This window comes from Phalacrocorax aristotelis, chromosome 1 (assembly GCF_949628215.1).
Source record: "Phalacrocorax aristotelis chromosome 1, bGulAri2.1, whole genome shotgun sequence".
In the NCBI taxonomy this organism is placed as follows: Eukaryota; Metazoa; Chordata; class Aves; order Suliformes; family Phalacrocoracidae; genus Phalacrocorax; species Phalacrocorax aristotelis.
This window is the reverse complement of record NC_134276.1, coordinates 157573311-157595814: the sequence shown is the minus strand read 5'-3', so window position 1 is coordinate 157595814 and position 22504 is coordinate 157573311. Positions and strand designations below refer to the sequence as shown.

Sequence of the window (22504 nt, the reverse complement as noted above, 5' to 3'; positions counted from 1 at the left end):
GACACAAGCTGTGAGCAGGTGACATTGCTCAACAAATGAAGACTATGCATCTCTGAGAGGTGCCTCTGCATGTTCCGTCTACAGGATTACACCCTAAATAAATCCCAATCCTATAACCATGCACATTAGAGCTAATACAAAGTAAATATAAAGTAAAATTAATCTTATGTAGTAGAGACAGACACTGAGGGAAGGGAAATCCTTGCCTGCAACTATGAGGAAGTTTCGAACAGGGGTCATTCTGGGGTGTTCCCTTGGATGTGGTGTTACATTCAGAAAAGTAGTACCACCTTATTGCTTTTATTTACACAGCAATCTTATCAAATACATGATCAGAAGCTATTACTAAACAGATCAAACACTGCAAGGCAATAAGCCCCATGGCTTTAAACTTGGAAAGCACCTAAGTTAATGTGCAATCTCTCTGAAGTTGCCTCACATTGTTAAAGCCAGCACATGCTTAAGTGCAACAAGCACTTAACAACCTCTGAATTTTCAGCACAAATTACAAAACTGCAAAACAGTGTTCTCCTTCTTTACCTTCTTCTGTAAACTGCCATCCAAATTTGCGTGAATCTTGCAAGGCTTGTCCCAGTAAAGCTGCCTGGTGCATCAATTTTTTAGGTATACAGCCCACATTTACACATGTTCCTCCAAGACCTGAGAGAAAGGAACAGAATATGTTTTTCACATCAATGTGGTTGATCTCAAAGACGAATCAGAGTAACTGAGTAAAGCTCCTTTATAACAGGTTTGCAATGAAGAGAAACTTACCCCATGAGTTTCCCAGAGGCGTAGGTGTGACAAAGTCCAGCACCATCACTTTCTTTTCATATTTGGCAGCCTCCTGCAAAACAAATTAAATAAGACACGTATCTAAATATTAGAGGTTAAATTTGGAGTAAATGATAGCATCATGCATTGCTGAAAAGCTTTGTGACTTTTAATTAAGTAATAATGAATGATTTGCAAGGGAACAGCCAGACAGTCATTAATCTTCTGAATTCATCTGCGCACTCAGTAGGAAAAAAAGATGAAAGGAAAAAGAATAGGCATTCATCCTGCTACACAACCGCACGGCACCAGCTGATACACAGAAGATTCTGGGAGTCAAACCTCCTCTTCTCTGCTCCATCCTGTCAGTTTGTTCCCACTATTTCCCAACGTGCCATTCACTTTTAACATATTTAGCGAATTCTTCACTAATCCAGTTTTCCCTTCAAAGACGGTTTCTCAAACATTCGTTTGAAACCACATCACACAATGACATGAGCAGCACATGGCCAAGCATTACAACTGTGCTTATCCAATCTTTCTTCTTGTAGTAGAAGGGAACACTCGATTTTGAGTACGATCTGTAGTTGTCGGGATCAGCTCTTGCTCTTCAAGCTAGTCAACCTGCAGCAAGCTGAGTTTACTGTCATGATGTGCAGATGTCATCCAGACTAGAAAAGTGATGGTTTATTTGATGAGATTTCCCCTGAGAAGTTTCATTAGCAAATCCACAATCTGTGTGCATAGATGATACTGAGAACTGGAATTTCTATACTGATTCCATTGTTCCTTTGTGCTTTTTAAGAAAAAGGCAAAAATTGATGGCGATAACTGGTACCAGAAAAAAAACACTTAGGTAAGCACTACATAGCTGAGAAACAACGACGACAGTTTCCCCCATGAGATGCAGCAAAATAACTTTGATACTTGGAGTAACCACAACTGTCTAAGAACTCATCATGTGATGCAGCACATGTAAGCAATAACAACTATGGGCAGAGGATATTACCCTAAAGCCTTGGGTTTGGTTCGGGAGGAGCTGGACAGCTGTCAGCATAAAGTTACCAGTAGTACTTGTTAATCCAAATAGTTGACAATCAGAATTTAAATTTTAAATGTATCTTACTTCACACAAAATACAAATCATATTTCAAACAACACAGGCCATAGACACCTTTGGAAAATATTAATGTACTGGATTTCTGCTTACGATAAAGGTCACGGTTAGCCAAGAAGCTGATTTCTATCCATTAGCAGCACCTCTGAGAAAGTTCCTCAGACAGGGGCTTAGGGACTGAGATGCATTATTAAAGCTCCTTTATAATGACAACTCTTAAACACAGCTCAAAAGAGCTTTACTAGTATTAGCTAAGCAGAATGCATGGATTGGCAAGCTTACGCTCAGCTATATGCTCACATAATATAGCACGGCGCTGTGTTGCCACCTCGGTAGAGATCACAAACAGATATAACCACTTCTGTAGAGTGATATGCCCACAGTAACAAAACCAGCCCCGTAGGCTTTCAAACCTTACTGGGTTCAATGCAGTGCTGCATGACCACAACCAGGTTGCTTAAGGCTGGGAGCTGTTCTGTGTGAACTGATAGTAGGGGCCTGCGGTTGGGTTGGACAGAGTTGGCTTGGCAGCATTTGCACTCGCTGTGGAGACATGCCTCCAAAATAATAAGCTCTGAGCACAATATAGAGAGGCAAAGGATGACTTGCACACAAAGCTGCACGTATCAGAGTGAAAAGCACGCATTAATCAGCCTAGTTAAGCTGCCACAAATCTGAGTGTAGATATCTGGAACTTGGTATAAGAGGTGTGTAGTTGATTTTTCTTTTCCTTTTGTTTTGCTTTTTAAAGCACTCTTTGTTAATTCACTAAAAAAAATATTGAATAATCTAAGTCAGAAGTTTCGCTTCAGCTTCATGAAACTGATTTGAAATATACACGTTACTACTGATAGTGATGTTGACATTATTGATCTACCATCTTCTGCTCTAGTCTACAATCACTTGAGAACACTAAGAAGCAATGTACTTTATACACTGACTTGAAGGAATAAGGCAATTTATCTTCCTAACTACACACCTTTTCTGTCCCACAGCTGAAAAATGATGCAATAAACATCACTACTGTAGCTTCACAACCTAGCATATGTATACAACAAAACACAGCAGTTTCCTTATGGAAATTTCAACAGAAGGCTTTTTATTACCGCCTACTGGTTTTGCATTACTGCAAGCTCCCTTCTACTCTTGTTACTCTCTTCTGTACTAAAACATCCCCATCCTTTGAAAACCAGTGTCTGCTTTTCTTTGCAGGTTCTCAGAATTTTTATAGATCTTACCCTCCATCCTACGCCAAGACAGTTGTGCCCCCATTGATGGGAAAGAAGTAAACTACCGAAATAGACTTTGGATGTATGGCACATCACAATCCACCACTCAGCACTGCACTCTTCCATTATAACAGAAGTTCTTCTAAGGGACCAAGGTTTAGTGTGAATTCAATGCTATGCTGAAATATTTTCTCCACATTTTCTTTCACTCCACAGTGACCTCTTTTGCTTCTCGAGAACAAAAGAAATGCCTCCTGTCTGGAGGAATAATCCAGCTCTAGGTCTTGACCAATGAAATAGTTTTGTTTCTAGGAAGCTCAATTAACTTCTAAATAGTTAATTCTACCACAACAAGATGAGGCAAAATGTGCTTAACTACTGCTGTAAAGAAGAGTTACTGACTTACATTGAATTTCAGCAAGTTCCAAATATTTGGGATAATGACAACTCTAAGAGCTGGTATATTCTGCACCACTGTGGATTCTTTTAATTAATTCTAGATATGCTTCTGAAAGAAGTATCCTAACCAAAAATCATAAATTATGTGGCTACAGGCAGGAAGTACCAGACCCTAGAAATGAAGGGTGAGATCCTAACTCTGCTTAAGCATAGGCAAAATCTACTTTTATGAAACTATATAAGCTCACAAATCACAAAATCTCCCCCACTGTCAAGAATTAAAACAACATACACAACTATTTCTGACAGATATTACTTTCAGATAAAACTAGAAACTTCCTGAAGTTAATTTTGAATAGTTTTTAAAACTTTCTCAATTATGAGTTTAATTTTAATTCAGCTACTAATAACCACTGTTGAGATAGCTACCTGCTGTTTTCCAACAGCATCATCTCCCATTAGTGGGGACTAAGTTTCATTCTATTAAGAAGTATACCATGACGTTTTTATGCTTTCCTGCTTCAGACCGTAAGGAAAAGAATATTGTATAACTGGGGCTAGCCTCAAAAGAAAACCCACTGATCAGGCAGAAATGTTATGCCCCTCCAGTGTCAAAGATGCCCAGATCCAAGATGTTGAGGATGTCACCCACCTACTTACATGGAAAGTATAAATCTGTATTTTCTCTCTCATACCTTGGCAGCTGCCAGACCACCTGAGCCCCCACCAATGACAATGAGATCATAGTCGTAGGAATGTGGCACCGGCGTACGTCCGTTCATTTCCAGCAGTTTCTGAAGCTTGCCTTCCTTACGTGCCTGAACAGAGAAAACAAAAAGGATTAGGGAACATTGAAACATTACCCACTGTGCTCAAAAATTAATATTTTCAGCAGCAAATATTGTGGTAAGGGAACATATATGCATCTAAATTTTCTGAGCTCTGCTTTTAATTAGCTTTCAAAAATTTCCTGTTCTTAATCTACCCTTGAATGGCTCAGTACCTATTAGATACTGAAATATGAATTTTCTTGGTCGTTGGAGCCCTGGGTTTTCTTGCAGAGCTTAGTTTTCCCAAGTCAACGCAATTCCAGTGCCTCCTCATACTGTGTACTCCAGGATGATATTTATCTGTGGACGCAGGTATTCCATTAGTTTATTTTATTCTTTTCATCCGCCCTGAACTTTCCTAATTAGTGTTTTTCCCCTCCTCCTGCATATATTAGTAGGAAAATACAACAATCATATACAACGTAATTATCTGCAATTACCAGCCTTACCAACTGAATGAACAAAACTGAATGAAGAAAACTATTTCTGAAAACTAAATTTTTGTAACATGCCTGTGTTTATTATTGCTTTAGTTTAGCATTGTAACTAACTCTGGTGTCAAATGGGTCAAGTGTGAATACTCACAAGAGATTCGTTTTTATTCTTTTGATCAGATGACTGCTACCACAGAAAAACAACCGTAAGTCCTAAAATGCATTTTGACAGCTGTGTGCCACAAAGAGCATCACACTGCCTTCACATACTCTTTCTAAAATGAGCCTTGGTACTTGATTTGTGAAGCTCAAATTTATCACGGCTTCAAACCTTCAAGCCTTTGGAGTTGATGGCAAAATTCTCAATGCCTCTCAAACTGCAGGACAAGATCTGGAGTCAGTAAAAACCAGACTCCTCAGCTGATGTAAATCAGTGAGTATCAACTGAATTCATGACAAAACTTTTAAGACCAAAAAGGTAAATAAAGAAAGCCATGCTTAGTCACTTTACAAATCTGCTCACTTTTATTCAAGTGTTTCTATCTGGCTAACTAGGTAGGAATTGATTCAGTACTACTGGAGTAGTCATGGCAAATAAAAGGAGCAAAAATAACCTGAAGAATTTTCCCTTCTCTTTTCATCTTGTTTTGCATTAAGCAGCCCTTTGTGCTCAACCCATTCTAGCGTCGCCTTCCTCCAAGTTTCATTATTCCCTCTCTGTAAGTATGTCTACCCTACAGACTGCCACCAGCACAGCCATATCACTGACAAAATCCCCCAACCCTCCAGCGAATTACACAGCAATGTCAGCAGAAATTCAGGCTGTGCATCTGCCTGTAGAAAGTTACATTTTAATAGTATTTGATAACCCTGGGGTAGCATGTTAATAGCAGAAACAAAACCTAGAAAACACCTGTGGCTGTTGTGAAGACATCCAAAAATACCCCATCTTCCTTCCTCTTCTCCTCCTGCTCTGCCACTCCAATATATACACCTACTACTCAATCTACTTTGCGCTAGGTTCCCCTTCTATTTTCATAATATAGCCATTGACCAGGCTCAAACATCCTACTGCAATCAGAATGAGAGTGAAAAAGGAACATATGCTGTATTATCATATGCTGTTTCCCTTTAATCATATTTAGGGATATAAAATTAGAGCAAGTGTGCCATTCTTGTTTGCTCAGTGGCAACGGGACAGTGTGGAGCTTAAGCACAGACAAACTCCCACACAGTCATCAGACCCAACTACCAAGAACGGTATCTTATGATGCATATAAAGAAACCACAATAACTACTCATAAAATTTGCTTAGATCACTATTTATATCATGTTACTTCTTTTTCTTTTAAGAAAAATGCTTTATGTTTTCACATGGATTAAGAAACTTCAGGTTTTATTCGCTACTGTTCAATCCATTTTTCATTAGTTCTTCTTAATCATTCTTCATGAAAACATATTAAAAGTTTAGATCAGACAAAGTAGATTACAACCTTCCCCTCTGAAACCACATCCTAGAACCCCGCTCCAAAGCGGCCAGGATCTTGACAAGCTCCACTTCCCGTTTTCTGGGGCAACTTGTTCATGACCATGATCCCATCCTGAGAACAGATCTCCTCCATTCTTCTCCCAAGAACTACAATTTTTAAAAGAAAGCCTACATTCTTATCATTTTTCAAGGTCAAAACTATATTATAGACTTTAAAAATGTATCTCCCCCTACCTTTAAAGGTTTCTCATGATCTCCTATTTGCTTCTCCTGTACAAAAACAACTGGCTGTGAAGTTTCTGGTGTTACTTCGCACTGCCCTTCTTGCAGCTTCTGTGCTCCCTCTGTGAAATAAAAAATAAAATAACATAGTGTCTGGAGAGACGTTCTTTATGAAGGCTGAGCTCCTCAAGCAAAATTGTCTGGGGGAGTGGCCTGGCGGCCTCATCGCTTCCTCATCAGTGGCATGCCTGTCTCAGGGGTGCATTTCCTACGGCGACTGATGAGTCATTTGCAACGTTAGGATGACTTGCTATATTTTCTCTTTAATAAAATCCCATGAGATTTGGCTAGGATTTCAGCAGATTTTGCCAATCACACAGTATGCTTGGAACAAAGCAAGGAAATAAGATTTGCTGTGGCTAAGCCTGAAACTTCAGTCCTAAAGGAAAATTGTAATTTTTTACCTTTCTTGCACAGAAAGTGATTTTCTTATGCTGATGTGCTGTCATTTTGTTCAGACTTGTACTTTATAAACTGAATTAAAAGTTTTCATTTTTCTCCTGCAATTAGTTCCCTGGAGACTTCTTTCAGTTCAATGTATTGATATAACTGGTTTTGCCATGCCTCTCCCCATCCCCCCCACCCCCCACCCCCCCACAAATAATTTCTGCCATATGGTATTGCCTATACTATGAAATCTTCTAAATTAATATCTTCAAAATCCTGGAAAAGATCTGTGTTCGCTCACTGGTCATAACTGATTTTAAATATCTATGCTGTTGGAGATATATGTATATATCCAATAGAAAATGTTAAGCATATTAGTGGAAAGAAAAAAAGCATCTCTACACATGGTGATATTTTATTTGACATGGTATGGTTAAAAAAAAGAAGAAAATCTAATACTTGATTGGAATCCATTATCAGCTCTGTCTTCCTCCACATAACTCTGAGTTACATTAGGCTTAATTTCCAATAAATGGGTCAGTACACACTTATTTGTACTTAATCACATACCTATTTTGCACTGCACAACCAGCATTAATTAGCAAACTTTGACACGTGCACATACTTAGACAAACAGCCATACTGAATGCATATACATTCCTTGGGCACTGAGCCCACAGACCTGAAGAGCATTCACACACATACACACGCACGCGCGCGCGCGCACACAAAAGGCAGTCATTGCAAATTGGTCTGTAACCTCGTTGTCTCTGATTTCTTCTCTGAAACTTGGCGATAAAATTCCTTTATCTCACAACAGTATTGGGAAGAGTACTTTGCTGATGTTTGTACAACGGTTTAGAGATCAGAATCATTACACAATAGTTAATAGTAATATTAGTGATGGATAATACTTGGCCTATTCTAGCTTGAGGAAGGTACGCAGGAATTCAGCTGTGTATATACACATGCATGCAAAAACAGAAAGCAAGAACATGGGCTTTGAACACTGGTCACAATCTTCACAAATAATTTTTTTCTTCGATATATTATCAAAGCTACAGTCCTGCGTGTACCTGAAGCAACTGAAGCCTTATATTTTATTCCTATAACAAGTTTGAACAACCTCAGGAATGCTCACCTAAAACTGTATCTTCAATGGGATAAAAATCTAGTCATTAGACAACACAGGCGTTTATATAAACATCTCTAATTATTTTCAGGTAGATCTGTGCTAGAGGTGCTTTGCTTTAGCAATAGACCCAAAACCCAAAGGCAACCATAACCTCTGGCAGAGACTTAAAAGAGTTTCTATGCAGGCTGCTGCTACTAGGGGCCTCTCCCGTGCTGGTTTGGGCAACCTGCCACAGGCAGGATGACAAAGCAAAAAGTGCTCTGTGCGTCATGTGCCTGCTCTCCATAAAATTCCATCCGTTAATGGCAATTACTATAACCCACCGTCCTGGTGAATCGGTACTTTCCAGAAATCAATCAGCAGGTACCTTTTTGTAGCACTCCACTGCTAAGGAGAACCTGGACCACAGAGCCACTCTGGATAATCCTCAGAGGCGCAGTGGTAAGGATGACTCTCTTTGCCCATACGCATCAGCATTACTTCGGCAAGTCTGTAGCAACCCACAGCCACTGCAGGAAGATCCAGTGAGGCTCTTACCCTGCACTACCACTGTCTTTGGTTTTTTATTAGTCCTAATCTAGAAGATGGTGGCTGTTGAGTGCTACCTCCCCTATGACCTGCCAAGTGCTCCTTCACATGGGATGAACCAGTCTAAGAAATCATTACTATCAAAATGGGACAAGCCTACTCTTTCCCACCACACTGTTTTTCTTCTTCTTCTTGCTGACAAAATACCCTGTCTGCATACTAGGCACCAGCTCTGGCAGCCGACAGACCCTTAACATGACCTAAATCAACTCACTAACCTAGATGAAAACTAGCACAGGAGAAGAAAAAGACGTGGATGGTTTCCCACCAGCCTAACAAGTTCAGCCAGCTCAGGAAAGGATCCCATGAGCACTGCAGCCGGTGACAGGCAGAAGGCATATCCACGCAGACCAGGGTGAAGGAAGAGGGAGCAGCAACGTATCTCTCCCAGGTGGCAGCAAAACTGCCAGATTTGCCTACCAGCTTGTTAAATCAGCCAAACCCTGCCTTTTTAGCATTTACCTGAATCTATTTCTGAAGCAGACTACACTAAACCGCACTGCCACTGCTTTAGCAGAGCAAAAAACCCCCAAAACCAAAGAGTGAAACAACTACATTTTTTTAAATCCATATCCTTCCTTATTGGGAGCAAGCTTCCTCATGAACCAAAGTCCTCCCTGTTACCGAGGCCTCTGAACTTTCGACTGTCAGTTGTGTAACTTCTGGCAGGAGTAAAAAAAGGCACGATTGGTTTCAGAAGGCCTTGACCACACAGGAATGTGACCAGCCCAACACAATGGCCCAGACCAGCTTTGTGAGCAGAACTGCTCCAGGATAAGAATCACCGTGCTCTGCAAAAATGTCCACCCAGGGATCCAAAGGGCTGCTGAGGCAGGACGTGGAGACCTGCGGAAAGCACCTGCCCTTCCGCTACTCACCATGAAGGTCTAAAAGTAGCACTTCAAGGCAAAGGTCTTTGCTGATTTACCTAGATTTTCTGTATCACTCTTCAGGACATTATCAACAAGAACAAACTTCACATTTTTGACAAACTATGTAATTAAAAAATAGCTGTCTCTATTCCAGTAGTTCAGAAGATGCCTCTAATTTTGTAATGCTTATGAACAATCATGTGACTTGCTTTACACCCTTCCGTTCAGGCATCTGAAAAGATTATTTCACATGACGATAAACGTTTACCTTACACTCAAAATAGCTCTTTAGGTAGAGAAAGTTTCAGCTCCTCCTTCTCTCACTTCTGCCCTTTCAACACAGGTCACTACCTCCCGTGTTGCGTAAACTCAAACATTTGGAAGTGATGGTAACAGAGCCATTATATCACCCAGATTACGACAAGAGAGAAACCCCAAGCCTTTAAAATACACACCTCCAGCCTGGATCACATCACAGCAAGGCAGCCTCTCAGCGTGGATCTATCAGCTGAACTGACAAAACTGTGAAGGAATGGAAACATGGGGCAGGATACAGACGAGGAGAATCTCCTAAATTGCCTTTGCCCCTAGAGGAACCACAATGCACCCACACTTCTCAGAGAGCCAGGATCAGTGGGTGGGAAAGTGAAAAATAATACTTAGAAACTGTACTTTGATGAGTGGATGCAAGGTAGACCTTCAGCCTACTTCACACTATTTTTCACTGTGACAGAGACACTGTGCAGCCTTACGGCTAATCAAGAGAAGCAACGGAGCTGGCTAGTGTAGATGTGTCAGGGCTTGCTTAGATAGGGCTGCATGAGCTGTGCTCTAGTGATCCTTGCCAAGAACTGCTGGTACCTTTGACAGAATAAACTAGCACAGCCCTGTGGCTATTCTCTTTCTGTGGCTGCCCTGCCAGAGGAAGTCTAAAGGTAGCGCAGAGGTACATTTGCCTCCCCACCTGAACTCTGCCAAAATCTGAACCCATAACAAGTCAGTAACAGTTACAACAGGCCAACCTGACATTTACACACACAGAATTCAATGGTCGCTGACAAGCACTGTTAATCAAGAGTGAACCACTGATGATGTCCCATGAATGCTACTTCTGAAGGCTGGTATATGTGACCCTTGAATCCTGCTGTCTATGCACAGGACCAAGATATATGTTACACCCAATTACAAGCACTTCTAGCCTTCTCTCTGAAATTGTCCTTGACTATGTGTAAAGCACCATGTGTGACGACAACTGCACAGAAATTACATAGCTAGAGTAAAATCTTTGGTTTCCCTCCAAAGTGTCAAATATTAAGAAAACAAAACCCAGAAGGTGAAAAAAACCCTACCTCAGAGTATTTTTTTGCACCTACTAACATAAGCAGAAGCTTGCAACAGTTGTATGTACTCCTTATGGTTTGTAATATCAGCCTGCAAGGAATAAGTTCCATGGTGAGTGGAACAAATGAAAACACTTCACCAATACCACAAAAACATGTGCTTTCCCAGGGCTAAATGCTCTTTTTTCTCGAAGAATCTCACTGTCTGCATATGCAAGCACTGAGGAAGAAGTTAAGAAAGAGTGAGCTATGCACTCAGCCCTTAAGACCGCTTGCTCACTTCTCTGGTGCAGTTCAAATGAAAAACAAAGAACTGGGCATTTGAATAGCTCCTTCACCTGCAGAGTGCACAGACATTAACAGATGAGACTGAACAGTGAAATCACTTTCATCCTCCCTGGATCACAGGTCTGCTTTCTTATCTGCCTGCTTTCCACACATGCAGACTTCATGTAGCACAAAGAAAGCACCGCATGCATAAGCCCAGAAAATGGCCTTGATGATCCTCTGGTTCTGCCAGTGACTCGCTTGACATGTTGCTGAAATGTCCAAAAGGTGTTTAAGTGTTTGAAATTATTGTGATAGTAAGCATCCCATCAGAAAGCCGGTGCTCCCTCCATGTCTGACCAAGGAGCCCTTGAAACCATTGGTGAGAGTTACTTCATTAAGCTATTGGTTTTCTTCTTAGCAATACTTGACTACTGATATAAATGAGAGCTGACCCAAACCAGCCCCAACTTCACTAAGGGACTGGTTGTGTAATCTGGCTCACTGATGTCCTTTTCTACACTCACTTCCCTATAGGCCTACTGAATTCACAAACAAATGCAACAGGGTGTTTCATACAAAGTTTGATTCTGACTTGGTCTCAAATTAAAAAACCACCAGGCTTCAACACTGACAAGTAAAAGTCTTATCAGTGTCAACTCTGTGCCTGGCAAAACTATGCAGAAGATTATTCTGGGAGTTACTGAAAAAAACATGTGAAAGACAATGCAGTCCTTGGTCCCAGCCAGCACGGGTTCACAAGGGGAAAGTCCTGCCTAACAAATTCGATCTCCTTCTATGACAAGGCTTCCCACTGAGTTGATCAAGGAAAATCAGTCGATGTGATCATTTTAGATTTCAGTAAAGCTTTCAACACTGTCTCTTACAGTATCCTCCTGGACAAAATGTCCAGTGTACAGCTGGATAAACATGTACTGCAATGGGTGAGCAACTGGCTGATGGGTCCGGCTCAAAGGGTCGTAGTATATGGGGTTACATCGGGCTGGCAGCCAGTCACTAGTGGGGTTCCGCAGGGATCCATCTTGGGGCCAGTACTCATTAATCTCATCTTAAATGACTTGGATGCAGGCCTTGAAAGAATACTAATTAAGTTTGCTGATGACACAAAATTGGGAGGAGCTGTTGACACTCACAAGGGCAGAGAGGCCCTGCAGAGGGATCTGGACAGACTGGAGAGCTGGGCAATCGCTAACCCTATGGAGTTTAACAAGGGCAAGTGCCAGATTTTGCACCTGGGTCACAGCAACCCTGGGCGTACGTACAGACTGGGGAATGAGAGGCTGGAGAGCAGCTCTGCAGAGAGGGACCTGGGGGTTCTGGTCGATGGAAAATTGAACATGAGCCAAGAGTGTGCCCTGGCAGTCAAGAGGGCCAACCGAGTCCTGGGGTGCATCAAGCACTGCATTGCAGCCGGTTGAGGGAGGTGATTGTCCCGCCCTGCTCTGCACTGGAGAGGCCTCACCTTGATGAGTGCTGTGTGTAGTTTTGGGTGCCACAGTACATTAAGGATAAAAAGCTACTAGAGTGTCCAGAGAAGGGCCACAAAGTTGGTGAAGGGTTTAGTGGAGAAATGATAAAATGAGTAGCTGAAGTCCCTTGGTTTGTTCGGCCTGGAGAGGAGGAGACTGACGGCAGACCTCATCACAGTCTACAGCTTCCTCACAAGAGGAGGAGGAGGGGCAGGTACTCATCTCTTCTCTCTGGAGACCAATGACAGGACCCGAGGGAATGGCAGGGGAGGTTTAGGTTGGATATTAGGAAAAGGTTCTTCACCCAGAGGGTGGCGGAGCACTGGAACAGGCTCCCCAGGGAGGCACTCACAGCACCAAGCCTGATGCTATTCAAGAAGCACTTGGACTATGCTGTCAGAGATATAGTGTGAATTTTGGGGTTGTCCTGTGCAGGGACAGGAGTGGACTTGATGATCCTTGTGGGTCCCTTCCAAATCGGGGGGGGAAGGGGGGATTCAAAGCAGAATTTTCTTGAAGTTCAATAGGAATCAACACCTAAACCTTTGTTCTGCCAGAGATAACTGGTTGAAATAGCACTTAATTGCTTTCAAGTGTAAAATGCATTTTCCAAAGAAGTCAGAAGTTTTCCCAACTATGTTATTGCTTATATTTATTCAGTGTGTTGCTGCAAAGTGCTTTAGTTTCCATTGGATTCTTGTTAATTGGCTTTTCATACATAAGAGCTTAAAACTTGTTCCATTTAAATAAAGCATAGCTTGAATGGGATCGGCATCAAGACATAATGTAGAATAACTTAACTTTGCATTTAGTTGAAACAGGGTACACAAACAGAAACTAGGGGACTACTTCAGCACAGATTACTGTTAACAGAGTCCTGGACTGTAGTCTGTAGTGTTACTTCAAAACACTTATCTCGCTCATGAAAACATAAATTCTTTTTTACCACAACTATTTGAGTACAAAAGGCATTTGAAAGCCTTTTCGTCAGGGCAAAACATGTATTTACAAATTTTTCTTCTGGAAACTTTTCAACCTAAGTGTAAGTTCTCTAAGCCAGAAGAGAAAAAACCTGATCATTCTCAGCAAATCATATGTGGTTAACATATGAAAAAGGCAGAAAATGACAGAAAGCTTCACAGCGCTTTCTCAAAGGACCATAAAATTCTACTGAGAACTTTTAATCTAACCTCTACATAGCAGGGCAGGAATTAGAAAACCAAAACAAGTCAAATAAGAAATACTGACTGAGGAATGACAACTGCTAGATCAAACAAAAGACAGGCTTTGAAGTGACATCTATCTGAGGGCCTGATTCAAAGCTCTCTATACCCAATGGAAAAGCTCCCACCCAAACAAAGGCCTTAAGTGACAAAATTCACCCCTTTCAGCTCAATTTTCTAACGAACATCTGGGAACTGACTCAGCAACATCCTCCAATCCGGTTTTCACTCAAGATGGGTCAGCACTGTTTTGAGGGCAGCAATACACCGCCTTTGCATCCAAGAATGAGAGGGCAAGAAGCTCAACACTAAAATACCTCCTTCTCAGCCTCCACGTGACCAGGCACTCAAGCTCATAACCTGTCACATCCTGATAGTCTGCAAAGGGGTTCTGAAATTGGCCTGAGTTCCTAGTTCCTAACAACAGAAGTAATTCTTACTTCCAGGCATTTATTTTTCCTTTTGTTTTTCTAAATAGCCAGTGGGAATTTGAAGCCCCACTCCAACAAGACCCAGGCTTTCTTGCAGACTTTCCTAGTAGTGCTCTCACCACCAAAGTCCTTAGCAGCATCACACAGTTGGTACTTGCCCTGGAAAGTCTTCTGCCTTTACGCTTTTCTTATGTAATTGTTTACCATAAACCATATAGGAATTAGCCAGGTTGCTCTAATTAGCACTAATAGGGATGTTTTCTGTGAGCATAACATCACGTGCTGACCTCAAATATTTCTAGAACATCTACAATACAAACTCTGTTGGCTTATACAGAACAAGCTGTTTAAATTAAACAAAGGTAAACTTCAGATTATCTCTTTCTCAGTAAAAAGGCAGTTAATGCTAAATTAATTGGATATCTTTGACCACTTCGATCTTTCATTTTATTTCACCATGAACTAAATAAACTAGGTTATGAAAAACTTAATATAAAGCTTCTCTGCCTCTGGAACAGTAAGTAAAAGCTTCAACATCTCATGTAAAGATTCATATGCAATCTTTATGGAAAACATCACCTTATAATACCGGTAATTTTAACATGGGATTTCCCTCTATTCCCTTCAAAAGTCGCTATTGCATTTGGATTTACCCATATCAGTACAATGTTTTGTCTAATCCAAATCAAAACAAAGGAGGCTGATTTCTGGTATGACTACCCGTAGGTCTATCATGCTCACAGTGCCATCCATACTCGCTCACCCTTCATTTGGGATGACCTGAAGAAGCTGAGCTTCCTGGGTTTTTTTCCTTTAAATTCCTGTGGCCAACACAAACCTGTGGCTCCCACAAACTGTGATTAATACTCTCATGCTCCTTTTTTTTTTTCCTGGTCAATAAACAAACAACTCTCTAAGAAGAGGAGGTAGTATCACCAGCCACACTAGAACAAGTGTGGCACCTGAGGCACAGAGAGGTGAAACAGGACTGAGCAGGGCTGGAACAGGATCTCCTGGTGCTGGTGCCATTCATTAGTCCCTACCACAATCGGCCATGCTTTTACTGTCACTACCACAACTACAGCCATTTATTCATTCCCACACATCTCTGAGAACATAAAGAAAGAACAAACAGTGGAAAACAGCTCACACACATTCAGGTTTTTTTGTCAAATGAGCCAGTATTAAAAGTGAACACGGTTAAAGGAAAACAAGCTTTTTTCAGGTGATCTCCCAGAATGGTCATGAAGTTTAAGGCAGGTACCACAGCATGGAAAGTACTTGAGTACCTGGCTCAGAAGCCTGTGATTTTTTTTTTCTCCCCAAGCCAGGCTTTTTTAAGAGTGGGGGAAAAAAAACCACTTAGTCCAGAGTAATGGAAGTTTCTTGTCTTTGAAAAACAAAAGGACGTGGGTGGAAGAATTCAATCCTGCTTTTTGCAGCCCAGCAAACAATGACATGCCATTTCTACAAAGTGAGCGAAGCAGGATAATCTAACAGGTCATTGCCTTCCAAACTGTCTTGCCTCCTAAGTGCAAACCAAGCTGATGCATACAGGTTCTGACAAAGGTCTAGCTGGCAATGGTTGTGAAAGATGGGTAAATACGTTACACTTTTGTGAACTAGAATTACAGAGAGGTGCTTGTTTCATGTCAGGCTGTGCAAACAGTAGAGGAATAAAGGAAATTAAGAGCTTCCTTCCCACCATGCTGGGGGTGCAGCGCCACGACACAGGCGAGGTGACCGTGCCAAACAACAATTTCTTCTCCAAGCAGCAGACTTAACAGGTAAAACAGGCATGTTTGCTAGAATAGAAGATGAAATGAGATGGTATCTCAGTTCACTACATAAAACCAGTTCATTAGCAGATTCTTAAGAAAAGTTTAGGACTAGACTAAGCTATTATTATTTTATATGGAAACAGACGTATTTGCATACTTTACTTACTTCCTCCCTTTGCATTTGTTATCTCTCTTAGGCAAATGAAAGTGCTGGGTCAGAAAGCATTCTAACAACCAAAAATTACTGGTTGGGGGGGTCACACAGTTCCGCAGGGTTTGCCACAGACAGTCCAACTACCTGGTCAACAGTGCAAGGCACGGACACTGCCTACAGAAAAGGCAATATGCTAAGGAAAGCAACTGCTGTGACCTTTTGGAAAGAAAAACAGAAGTTAAAACCAAGCTGAAGAGGAGGAAGAAGAGAAGGTATCGGATGTAGCTTGGCAAGCTAGAAGATGGCTCTGTAAGGAAGACCTACAATGTGACACCACATTCTGAAAAGGAAGTTACTGAAAAGTATGAACGAGGGAAAAACTGAACAAGCACTGAAAAAGAATTTCACAGGGAGTTTATGAGTCAAGATACTACAGACTGGAAGGCAGCTGCATAACAACAGGCAGATATCAAAACTCAGATATCAAAAACAGAGGAGGCATCAAAGATAAAACTTTCTCAGGAGATCGCAGTGGTGAAGTGCACTCACTTCAAGCCAGCAAAAAAAGGAAAGTTACCAATTCAGCATACTGAATAAGCCAAAGTGCACTATTTTATCTGGTATTTGTTTTGTTTTCTGCAAGCACAACCAAAAAGATAGCAAGACACCCTACCAAAGGATGCCCAAGATGGGCTTGATGGAGGAACAACCTTCAGACAGGAACAAGCAGTGAAGTTTTATCTCCAAGGAAGCCTTGAAAATAGAGAAGCTGTAAGAATGGACTGGAAAAAGGGGACCAGTACGATATGTTGTGAGGGCCAAGCACTGTTCCCGTTCACAGCAGAAACCAAGGGGATGGCATAACTGTAAACAAGGGTAGAAGAAGAACATGGGCAACCATGACACCACCTCCAGGAGTCAAGTTCACTCTACTTGTCTCCACAGAGTGCTGTGACACATCTGTTATTGTTACTGTTACCCCGGAGCAGTTCACATGTAAATTATATCGTCAAAACATCTGCAGGAAATCCTGCAAAAATAAAAATACTTGGGGCCTCATTACTCACACAGTCACCACATGTAAATGTCAATGCAACTTATTCACCATCAGTGTTTGTACTCCAGCACAGAACTAGGACCACCAGAGTGGATCCCGTTAGTCTCTCTCATAGTTACGCTGTATTCAGAGGCTCTCATATTAGCACTAAAAATAAAGAGCAATGATTTTAACAATACTTTGTTAATTCACTTTGTTGAGTCCAACCCAAATTTCGCTCCAAGTCTGTTATAACTTTCCCGGTCCACCAGCAAGTGTGTGCCATGGCCTGAAGGCCCAGTCCTGCAAGGAGCTTCAACTTACATGAAAGTCAAACTGAAATGAAAACGCAGATGCTCATAAAATTCATCTAGCATGAAGATCTGGGGGAAAAAAAGCAGCACTTGGGGTGATGCCAAGGCAGAGTCCCACAGAAACAATATGTTTTATAAAACAAAAGCTGCAACCCAGGCTATCTTGATTCTGAGATGTGTGGGTTTAGCCCCTTATTGTCTAGCTTTGATTTTTCTCAATCCTTTTTGCATGTCTGTAACACAGAAAACTAAAGTAGCGTGGAGATAAATTAAAAACTCAGGAAAAGCATTGTCCTCTGAGTTATTTCCAATTTTCACACCTTAGTACCCACAAAATGTCATAAATACTGCTTACGCAAAATGCAATTGGTGAAGTAAACTGAATGCTATTTGAAGATTGTGGGATAATCTTTTGAAAGCACAAGCTAAGGACAAGAGAATGTCTTTAATATACTTTGCATAACATAGCTATAAGTGCTTTATCTTAATATTTTTACTCTTTCCTGTGCTAGTCATCATTTTCCTTGCCAGTTTTGCTCATTACCAGCTTGCTACTGTTTGCTTTTTTAAACATCCTTTTAGATCTTACAGCAAATTAACAACTCTGAATTTTTATTCCCCTTGACAAAATGATGGAAGGGTGGGAATAGGTCCAGAGAATAATTAAGAAACTCTTACAGCTAGGAACGGCCCAATTTCTTCCTCCTACTACACACAGAAGTTTAAATACACCTTGTCCAAGAGATGTATGTAGACATAAAATAAAACAAACATTAAATAAAAAACCAACCAAAACCACTGCCTGGCATGACTAACTATAGAAAGGGGTTAACTTAGAATTGTTCATTTTAGAGTCAGTTAAACAATGAGTAAGTAGCTTATTTGAAATATGCTTAAATTTTAAAGTAAATTACATGCATCTATTAGTATTTCTGGAATTATTTGTTTTTAATCTTCTATTTAACCTCTTCAACAGCACCCACAACTCTCCTCATCTCTTGCCCTTGATGGATATTATAAAATTTGGCATGTTCCTTTGGGAAAAGGATGTTGGGTTGAGCTAATAATCCACTGGTACGTGACCATCCCAGAAGCAAAGCTGCCTAGATGCTGCAGTATAAACCCTGACATCACAGTTTAAACCAAATTTCCTGAGGAATTACTTTAAGACGCTGCCAGCATTACAGAATGGGCAACAGGGAGTAACCAATGTCTTAAACTGAAAAAAATCAAAGATAGAGCAGAGCATATAAACAATAAGTTCTTCAAAAGTCATTTAGCCTAAATGAGTCAGCTTCACAGGGCTGAAGAGGCTCATTAAGATGCAGGCTTCATTTCTGAGCTTGTGTCACCACTGTCCTAAGGAGCAAGGTTTGAGTGTAACTCCATAGCAGCTTACTCTGCCCCAAACTCTGTGCTATCACACCTGCCCAGCTTTCAATATCTGATTTAAAGCTAGATCGGGTATTTCTAAATCATAACGTGGTAGTACCAGCATTAGGTAAGGGAACTGTTGCTGGCTAACCCTAACTGGCCTCAGGGCGCTGCACAGCCCTGAAGGTATAAGGACAACTGGAGTCTCTTGACAGCGGCTTTGAGTTTTTTTATCCAGTGCTTCCTACCAGCATCAAGGAACATCCAGTGCTTCCAACACCAGGCCTATAATTAAGATAGAAGGATTTTATGGTGGTATAACTGAAAAACACTGAGCAACATGGAGCCATAACGATAAGCCGATTTCATGAGTTTTAACTTCTATAAACCCCATCTTTTTATTTTCCAGCTCCTGCTGTGCTCCCGCCTTATACAAACTTTTACTGCACAGACATATTTATTCTCTGTTTGCCAATATATAATATATATTTTCTTACAGCTACCAAGGCATCTTAGCTTCAATGTTCTCCAACATTGCGGATCTAAAAGTATCTTCTAAAATTGACCCCTTCACCAAGAATTTGGTAGAGCTGAAAACACTCCTCGAGTAGCAGATGCTCAATGAAATACTACATCCTAAGAGTGCATTTTTCATTTATGCAGAACTGCTGTACAGCGCCAGATGTAAGCACAGGTTAATTTTCAGGCATTCATTACTTTGAGCTCGTTACTCCTTTCATCGTCGGTTTTATAGACCCACTGAGAACACGGTTAATACTCTATCCAAAGAGCATCAGAGACTGAAGCTCTGACTCCAAAGAGGTACAAAGCAGACAGCCAAAACTCAGATTTCCCCACTGCTCTTGCAGCCGTGCGCCTCCATCCTGGCAGACAGAAACCCTCCCCATGGACCAGAGCGCCGTTCAGCCCACACCTAACTCCAAACCCGTTTCCCTCCCCAGCGCACACCCGCGCAAGCCGCGGGCTCCCCTCGGGCAGCAGCGGTGACCCGCACCCTCACCCCGGCACCCCGCTCCCCCTCAGGGCCGGGGGGCCCCGCACCCCGGCTCCGGCCGCCCAGCGCCTCCCGTGCTGCTGGGACACCGTGCGCGAAGCCCAGCGCGGCCCCACAGCGCCCACGCCGGCCTCAAATAAAGTCAAGTCAGGAGAAAAAAAAACAAGCGTCGGAGGTTGCGTCTGGGAACCGCAATCAAACACGGGACTCGGATCTACGCACGCCAGCCCCGTACCCCCCGAGCACACCTGCAGGCGCCCAGCCGGCAGCAGGGCAGGAGGCGCGACCCGGCCGCGCCCCGCTCCGCCCTCCCGGGTGTTTTACCAGGAGACCACAGTGACCCACCCCCTCGGTGCGAAGCGTTACCCCGCAGGCGCGCGGTGCCCGCCCCCGCACCTGCCGGCCGCCCTCGCGGGGCGCTGCCGCCGCCGGGCTCCCGCCTCCCCGCCCCGCCCTTCCGCAGGCCGCTCCCCATGGCGCGGCGCCCCCTGGCGGCCGCCGCCCCCCCTCCCTCCTCCGCCCCGCTGGCGGAGCGGCGGCGCCGACGCGGCCCCGGGGCCGGGCGGGCTTCGGCGGGGGGCCGGGGGCGGCCCCGAGGCGGAAGCGCGGGTGGGAGCGGGCGCGTTTCACCCCCTGAGCGCTCCCTTCGCTCCTCTTCTTCCTTCCGTGAGGCGGGCAGCCGGGGGGCGGTGCCGGCCAGCTCCGGCCGGGCGCCGCGAGGGGAGGCTCCCAGCGCCGCCGGAGGGGAGCCCCTTCTGCAGCGGGGAGGGGGCGAGGGCCGGCCCGCCCGGCGGAGCCGCAGGACGGCCCGGGGAAGGTCGGTGCCGGCTCCCGCCGCCGAGTGGCACTGCCTGCTGCGGGACGCCGGGCCGAGGAGCGCATCCGGGAGGTGCTTTGGGATAAAAAGAGACGCTCAAACTGAAGGAATAAGCGTGCGAGGCGGAAGGTCTGGTGAGGGCTATCGCCCTGCTCCCTTCTGGGCTCTGGGTGTTGCTGGTTGTCGTTCTTTTGCAGGGCGGCCCAGGCGGCGGCCCCATTGCGGTGGCTTTCACGTGGCTTTGTGGCAAGAGGAGTGCCTGCCAGCCAGGATTTCTGGCATACACCGAGGAGGCGGACAGGGTAAGGTGAAAGCCATGACCCCATAAACCACCCTCACACCTGCACACAAATGTCTGCTGCTGCTTCTGTCGGCTCCAGTTTGAGCTTCCTGCACTCTTCACGCGGAAGCGTGTGACTTGTTAACACCAAACACGGCAGTTTATCCCGTCGGTACTCTCGCTTACGGCAAACGCTGACATTTTTTTGGAAAGGTTTTGAAAAGACACTAAACCAGCCGTTAATGGTTTTGGTGGACGGATCTTCGTTCCGGTTGCCCAGGCTGGCTGCGGGGCGTTACGCCGAGCGAGCCCAAAGGCGGCTGCGACGCTCGCTGAAGCGCTGCAACGAAACGCACGCCACAGCCTCCGCAGCTCTCAGGCCAAATCCTCACACCACCTTCGGGCTGCTCTGTGGTCGTGCGCAAGTCTCTCACGCTAAGGGTACCCCAGTGCAAACTGTACACATCCCATCTGTTTATCCTACAGCCCCTGCAGAGCTGTGATTATCTGACTCTTTTAGCACAGGACCCCAGCCACGTCGGCTCGCAGTGCTCAGCAGCAACGGGCGACGGAGGAGGACCGAAAGAAAGGGAAGAATGAGAACGGGATGACAACTTTGAGGTTTAAGAGGCATTGCCTCCCCATCCTCGTCTTTTTAGCATAGGGGACGTCAGCAGCTCCTGTATGTGGTGCTGTGTGACTTTTCCACTCTGCAGTGATACCTCCCGGAAACAGCTGGAGTTTCTAACACCAAAAAACCCCCACAACTAAAGTTAAGGCTATAAGTGGAAAAAAAGTCACTGAACTCTCTGCGGGAATGATCATCGAGATTTTAGAAATTATGTCTTCAGTAGAGGTATCTATAATAGCAAAGATTATTATGATAATGAGGATAATAATTGTTATGGGAATTCAGGGATTATTATAGCTTCAGAAATAAAGTTATTAAAATAATTTGCTGAACAAGCTTAGGGAAGGAACTCTATTCCACCAAACCCCATCTCAATATTTTCATTAAATAGGGACTACCAGCTGGCAATTCAGTCAATCTGAGAAAAATGAAGCTTAAAAAAAACACCTTGGAGTGCTGTTACTGTCCTTGAAATCATTCGTAATGTTTCATTTTGCTTATTGTTTTGCAATTATGTTCTAATCACATTTCCTTTCATTAAGAAAACGTCTGATGTTGCTGTGGTGAAGATCCACTGAAGCAACAGAAGAAATTAACATGTTCTGTAAGTTTGAAAACCAGTGCATCCAAAAATCAGAATTACCTCAAATCACTTAAAAGTTTTAAGGATAGTAACCAAAGGGCCTGTCACCGCAGAAGAGATTCTTGATGCTGCACCCGAAGACCAGCATTCATTTTCCCCACTCCTCCAAATCTGTTGCTGCTTCCCACCGCTTTACTGGCTCACATCGCCTCTTATGTTAGTTGTTACAACT

At 43.2% G+C, this 22504-nt stretch overlaps 1 protein-coding gene across 5 annotated transcripts in view; it reads right to left on the bottom strand.

The window, feature by feature from the left end:
- TXNRD1 (thioredoxin reductase 1) overlaps nucleotides 1–20610 on the bottom strand; it is a 41546-nt gene extending 20936 nt beyond the window's left edge. Inside the window, exons 1-6 of one of the 5 annotated variants that reach the window (XM_075075225.1) lie at nucleotides 9992–13269; nucleotides 6507–6616; nucleotides 4523–4649; nucleotides 4215–4337; nucleotides 775–847; nucleotides 541–660 (exon numbers count right to left, since the gene is read on the bottom strand). In XM_075075225.1, coding sequence (XP_074931326.1) covers nucleotides 541–660; nucleotides 775–847; nucleotides 4215–4301 — 280 coding nt within the window. In that variant the 5' untranslated portion in view covers nucleotides 4302–4337; nucleotides 4523–4649; nucleotides 6507–6616; nucleotides 9992–13269. Of the gene's footprint in view, nucleotides 1–540; nucleotides 661–774; nucleotides 848–4214; nucleotides 4338–4522; nucleotides 4650–6276; nucleotides 6420–6506; nucleotides 7118–9991; nucleotides 13270–20591 lie in introns of those variants that run through there. The other 4 variants (XM_075075234.1, XM_075075208.1, XM_075075217.1 and 1 more) reach the window with 4 other exon arrangements.
- Between the last annotated feature and the right edge of the window lie 1894 nt (nucleotides 20611–22504).